Source organism: Castanea sativa, chromosome 10, assembly GCF_040712315.1.
Source record: "Castanea sativa cultivar Marrone di Chiusa Pesio chromosome 10, ASM4071231v1".
NCBI classification, from domain to species: domain Eukaryota; kingdom Viridiplantae; phylum Streptophyta; class Magnoliopsida; order Fagales; family Fagaceae; genus Castanea; species Castanea sativa.
The window spans coordinates 27,822,694-27,828,693 of record NC_134022.1 but is presented as its reverse complement, the minus strand read 5'-3'; the positions used below and the strand labels follow the sequence as shown (position 1 = coordinate 27,828,693).

The window sequence follows — 6,000 nt, the reverse complement described above, 5'->3', positions numbered from 1 at the left end:
ATCTGAAGAGGTGCTTTTTTGGCTGGTTCAGATGGTACGAGTCACTGGGTTACTTTTAAATACGAGCAACTTCCCTTGTTTTGCCATTATTGCGGTTTACTGGGACATGATTTAAAGCATTGTGCTTCATACTTTGCTCTAACCAAGAATGAGGCGGAGGTAGTTTGTCAATATGGGGACTGGTTGAAGGCTACGGGTGGCCGGAATTGATCACCTCCTCTCAGGAATTATGATAGGGAAGAGGTAGTAGCGGAGGTTAAATGGAGGGAGGATCAGACTAGTCAGGTTAGTCATAGAGCAGAGGCGGTGGACGGCGGAGCAATTGATCAGAACCCTAGGGAGCAGGATGAGAGGCGTAAGGGAGGAAACTATGAAAACCAGGGAACGTATTTGGAAGGGAAACACGTGGCAACCGAAATTAATGGGATTGAGGAGACCGATAAGGAAGGAGTGGGATTTGGTGTATCTGATACTATAAACACGGCGCCAAATTCAAATGTAGAGGATAGTGTTGAAGTGGAAGACCTTATGCACGTGGTGATCACGGATTCAGGATTTGGGCCTCGAAGCCTAAAATAAAAGGCAACTTGGACTAGGCTTAGACGCATGGAAATTGGGCCTGTGGAATTTATTAAAGAGGGGGCCAAGGCTGCCTTGGGGAAAAGAGTTACAAGCAGAGAGGGGAGCAACACGGCTGGAGATGAGTAACATGCAGTGGTGAAACGGGTTAAAAGCAGTACTGATACTAATTCAGAGGAAATGGCGGGGGTGCCTATGCACCCTTGCCGAGCACAATGAAGCTTTTAAGTTGGAATTGCTAAGGGCTTGTGAACTCTTGGACGGTTCGAAGCCTTCACAAGTTAGTGAGGGATCAAGCTCCCATAATCTGCTTCTTAATGGAGACAAGACTGGATAAAGAAGGTTTTGAAAAACATGGTAGAGAGTTGCCTTTTTTGAATAAGTTCATTATAAAGAAGCCTTATTTTGGGGGAGGCTTAGCATTGATATGGAAATCCGAGGTTCAACTAGATGTTATTAATTTTACAGAGAATCATATATTGGCAAAGGTGGTCTAGGAGGATGGGTTTACTTGGTTTCTCACAAGTTTCTATGGGTGGCTGGAAGCAAGTGAAAAAAAGAAATCCTGGGCGCTATTATCACATATTTCTTCATTTGTGGATGGGCCATGGTGTTGTGTAGGAGATTTCAATGCAATTCTTCATCAGTCAGAAAAGCAAAGCAGACATCCACCTCAGTACAAATAGATGGAAGAGTTTCAAGAAGCATTGGAGTCTTGTAATTTATTTGATTTGGGCTTTCAAGGGTATAAATTTACGTGGAACAATAAAAGACCTGGTGCAGCAAATACTAGAGAACGAATGGATCGAGCCGTTGCAAACCGTGAGTGGAAGGACAAATTTTCTGCTAGCACTTTAAGCCACGGGTTCAACCATGCTTCTGATCATGTCCCGATCTTTCTTCAGACCAAAACAGACCGTGATTTCAGGGGAGGAGGGCCACGCGGATTCAGATTTGAAGAATCTTGGCTGATGTGGGATGAGTGCGAAGAAGTGGTCATAGACTCTTGGGTCAATTCAGGTGGAGATGTAGTTGGTTTATGTGCAACAGTGGACAAGATTAAGAGTTGTGGGGTGGAATTGTTGACCTGGGGTTCATCTAAAACAACTCCTAATACGGATGAGATAAAACACTTAACTAAAAAGATTGAAAGAATGAATGAAGAAGAGTTAACGGAGGAGAGCAGAGAGGAAGTCCTGGCAGCAAGCAAAAAAATTGATGATCTTCTCTTTAAGCAGGAAATATTTTGGGCACAAAGGTCTCGAGTATCCTGGTTAAAGCATGGAGATAGGAATACAAAGTTTTTCCACTTAAAAGCTTCCCAAAGGCACAAACAGAATTTCATTCATGGCATTAAAAATCAACATGGTAATTGGGTGGAGGACATTAGAGATGTGGCGGAGGTGGCTGTTAATTATTTTGAGACTATATTTCATTTAGGCACATGTGAAAGGATGGAGGAATGTCTCAACACTGTTCCTCAAAGGATGACTACAGATATAAGGGAAGAGTTGTCCAGACCGTATAGTGTGGAGGAAGTAAAAGCAGCATTATTTCAAATGGGAACTACTTAAAGTCCGGGACCCAATGGTATGAATGCTTTTTTTTATCAAAAGTTTTGGCATATTGTTGGTAATGATGTTAGTTCTATTGTGTTGGAATTTCTGAATTTTGGCATTATGCTACCTGAGATAAATTATACTCATCTTGTTCTTATCCCAAAAATTAAGTCTCTGGAGAAGATGGCAGATTTTAGACCCATTAGTTTGTGCAATGCTATTTACAAAATAATTTCAAAAGTGTTAGCCAATAAACTGAAGATTATATTACCTCAGTTGATCTCGGTTCGTATTAATGGTAAAGCATATGGAAATATTGTCCCATCGAGAAGGCTTCGTCAAGCAGACCCTCTATCACCTTACTTGTTTCTTTTATGTGCAAAGGGGTTCACTTCTTTGCTATCCAAAGCTGAATATGAGGGGAGGCTTCATGGTGTCCAGATTTGCAGAATGGTGCCTAGTATTTCTAATTTGCTTTTTGCAGGCGATTCTTTGATTTTTTGCCAGGCAACTTAGGAAGAAGTGCAGGCGATTTTTGATACGTTGCAATTGTATGCTGAAGCTTCTGGTTAATGCATTAATTTTGAGAAGTCATCAGTATATTTTAGTGGTGATATGTCTGAGAGACAGAAGCAATGGATTAAACAAGCCTTGGGAGTAAAGGAAGTGGATAGGTTTGATTTTTATTTGGGTTTACCGACTTTGGTTGGTAGAGCCAAGTACCAAACATTTGCATATCTTAAGGAGCGGGTGTGGAAAAAACTTCAGGGTTGGAAGGGTAGGATGCTTTCTTGAGTAGGAAAAGAAGTTTTGATCAAAGCAGTGGCCCAATCAATTCCAACGTAGACTATGGGAGTGTTCTTGTTGCCAACAAAGCTTTGCAATGAAATTAGATGATTTCTGTGCACGATTTTGGTGGGGGCAGACTGGCGACAAATGGAAAATTCATTGGAAGAGTTGGAGTTTTTTGAAGAAATCTAAGAAGGTGGGTGGTATGGGATTTCGAGATCTCAGGAGCTTTAACTTAGCTATGTTGACCAAGCAAGGTTGGCGGATGTTATAAGACCAAAATTCACTTTCATCCGGGTGTTTCAAGGCCAAGTATTTTTCGAGATGTAGCTTTATGGAGGCCGCAGATTGTCCTAACAGCTCCTATGTTTGGAAGAGTGTGTTGGCTGCTCAACAAATATTGAAAAAGGGGTGCTACTGGAGGGTGGGAACGGGTTCTTCAATCCAAGTGATCGAAGATAAGTGGATACCGAATCATCCTGCTAATAAAATTTTGTTTCCTACTAAATATGATGAATGAGAATGGAGAGTCTCGGATTTGATTGATTAGAGAGTGCATCAATGGGATAGGGAAAGAATTTATATGATATTCAATCAGTTTGATGTGGAGGCAATCCTTAGAATTCCTTTGAGCATAAGGTAGGTGCAAGATAAGATGGTGTGGATGTATTGTCACAATGGAAAGTATGTAGTTAAATCAAGGTATCATGTTGCTCGCATGCTAGCTGAAGATACTAATGGAAGAGAAGAGAGCTTTGAACAAAGGACAGATCATCAAGTTTGGACTCAGCTTTGGCAGCTCCGGGTTCCTAGCAAAATTAAAATTTTTGGATGGCGGGCTTGCCTTAATATTTTGCCATCAAAGGTGAACTTAGTCCGAAGACAAATTCTGACAAAGGATAGATGTGGATTGTGTCAACGATGTCCAGAATCTGTGATCCATGCAATATGGGAATGCAGCGCTGCTAAAGATGTTTGGGCTGGGTCTACTGCTCGAATACAGAAGTGTGGTGGAGAGAAGGATGATTTTCTGCAACTGTTTCAGTTCATGATGATCAAATTGTCGATGGAGGAACTTAAGGCATTTCTAGTCCATTGCTGGCTTGTTTGGGACTGTCGGAATTCTTTGTTACATGGAGGAATAATGCAACATCCAGGGTAACTAAATCAGAGAGCCACACAATTTTTGAGTGAGTATAGAGATGCTCAAAGTTCACTTGCAGCAGGTTCGGTCTCACCTGTACTTATGCAGAATTGGAAGCCTCCATTGGGTTAGTTGTACAAGCTGAATTTTGATGCGACTACATTTGCAAACGGATCAGGGGTAGGAGCAGTGATTTGCGATGCAGCTGGGGATGTAATGACAACTTTATCGGCAAGGGGGGCAGCAACGGTTGACAGTGAGGAGGCGGAGGCTTTGGCATGCCAAAAAGCAATGGAGTTTGCTATAGATGCGGGGTTCTTGGAATTGATTGTTGAAAGGGATAATGCGATGGTAATGAGTGCGATTTCCTCCACGTCTCCAAATTGGTCTTGCTTGGGTTTGATTTATGATGATATTGGCTGCCTAGCAGCAGGACTTCGCTATGTGGCTTTTAGTTGTATTAGGCGTAGTGCCAATTCTGTGGCCCATTCTTTAGCACGTTATGCCAATGTCTTAGATGAGGAAGTTGTGTGGTTGGAAGATTCGCCACCACTAGCCCGTGATACTTTGTATTTTGATTCTTCTTTTTTAAATGAATGAAGTTTGATTGGGCTTTCCAAAAATAGAGATTGGCTTAGTAGTTCTTAATACTTCATGAGATCCTGAATTTGAAGTTTTTTGCCAGTATCTTGAGGCCACCCATATGAGATTCCTTCTTATAATAATTAGATATGTGTGGAATGAGGGGATTGCATACACCTGAGAGAATAATAAAAAACTCAAACAGATCTAGACACCTTTGTTTGTCATAAAAAAAAAAAAAAACTCCATTCCTCTTTTATTATAGACCTCCAAATTACTTTAAGAGCCTTATAATTTATTTAAAACTTTTTAATATTTTTAATGAAGATATTTAGAGTTCAAATTTCTCTTTCTCCAATTGTTGAATAAAAAAAAATAAAGACCTCTAAAGTACGCCATATTCACATATAGTTTACCTGGAAAGATTATAATCTGATCAATTTTTGGCTAAAAAGGGGCATTAGGAGCATCTATTTTGCTTTGCAACAGCTAATTTCCATTTTATGGTATATATTTTTTCAAAAGGTAAATCTAAAATGATATCATAATATTTGAAATCAATTATTATTTCTAATACAATAGATTGTAATTGTATATCTTTGATGCCTAAGTTTCCTTCTGATGCTAGGTAAGTGTTGGGGGTAGAACCTTGGTGCAAGACCATAAAGAGGGCATAAAGGCAATTAGCTTTCTAATGCAAGGCTTAGATAATACTTTTCTTTGAAATAAATTTAGATTATTTACTAGTCTTTAGTGTGTTCTTTTTGTTGTGAAATAAAATTATATTTTACATTAAACCTTGAAGGTATATTACTACGAATTATTATCTTATTGTTAGGCAATTTTAAGATTGCGATATTGAAATAACAATCATATTAGGTGAGAATATTGAAACACAATTATTAGCCTCTTTATTTAGGTTAACTAGACTAGGGAGTTCATTTGAGATAGCACTTATTTAGATACTCATGTAAATATAACATAAATTGTGATAGGCCCAATAAATATCAGTCCAGACGAGCCCATCAAGTACCATCGTCCATCCCACCTCAGCATGGACAATGGTACAAGCGCCATAAAGAGGAGCATTCAATGCCTTGAACGGTTACCAATCAGCCTAGAAGACCGTTGGAGACCCATTAAAGCCCATATTGAAGGAGCCTAGAGGCCTTACAAAAGAAGCAATTATACCACCATGAATAGGGTACAACGGCTAGAAAGAATAAGAATATATATAAGACACATCTCAGAGCCAAAGAAGGTACATACATACACACTCGCTGAAACACTTTATTCGCTCTAGTTCTTATAAGCCCTATCTATCATTTCTAGTCTCTGACTTTACCT

At 39.7% G+C, this 6,000-nt stretch overlaps 2 protein-coding genes across 2 annotated transcripts; both read left to right on the top strand.

The window, feature by feature from the left end:
- Positions 1-1,265: 1,265 nt before the first annotated feature.
- LOC142612338 (uncharacterized) lies at positions 1,266-2,153 on the top strand. The gene has a single exon (XM_075784441.1). The coding sequence runs from the start codon at positions 1,266-1,268 to the stop codon at positions 2,151-2,153; it is 888 nt and encodes a 295-aa protein (XP_075640556.1).
- Positions 2,154-3,582: 1,429 nt separating this feature from the next.
- Positions 3,583-4,671, top strand: LOC142612337 (uncharacterized). The gene is made up of 3 exons (XM_075784440.1): positions 3,583-4,085; positions 4,128-4,198; positions 4,250-4,671. Exons 1-3 carry the CDS (start codon positions 3,583-3,585, stop codon positions 4,669-4,671), a joined length of 996 nt encoding a protein of 331 aa, XP_075640555.1.
- Positions 4,672-6,000: the final 1,329 nt, after the last annotated feature.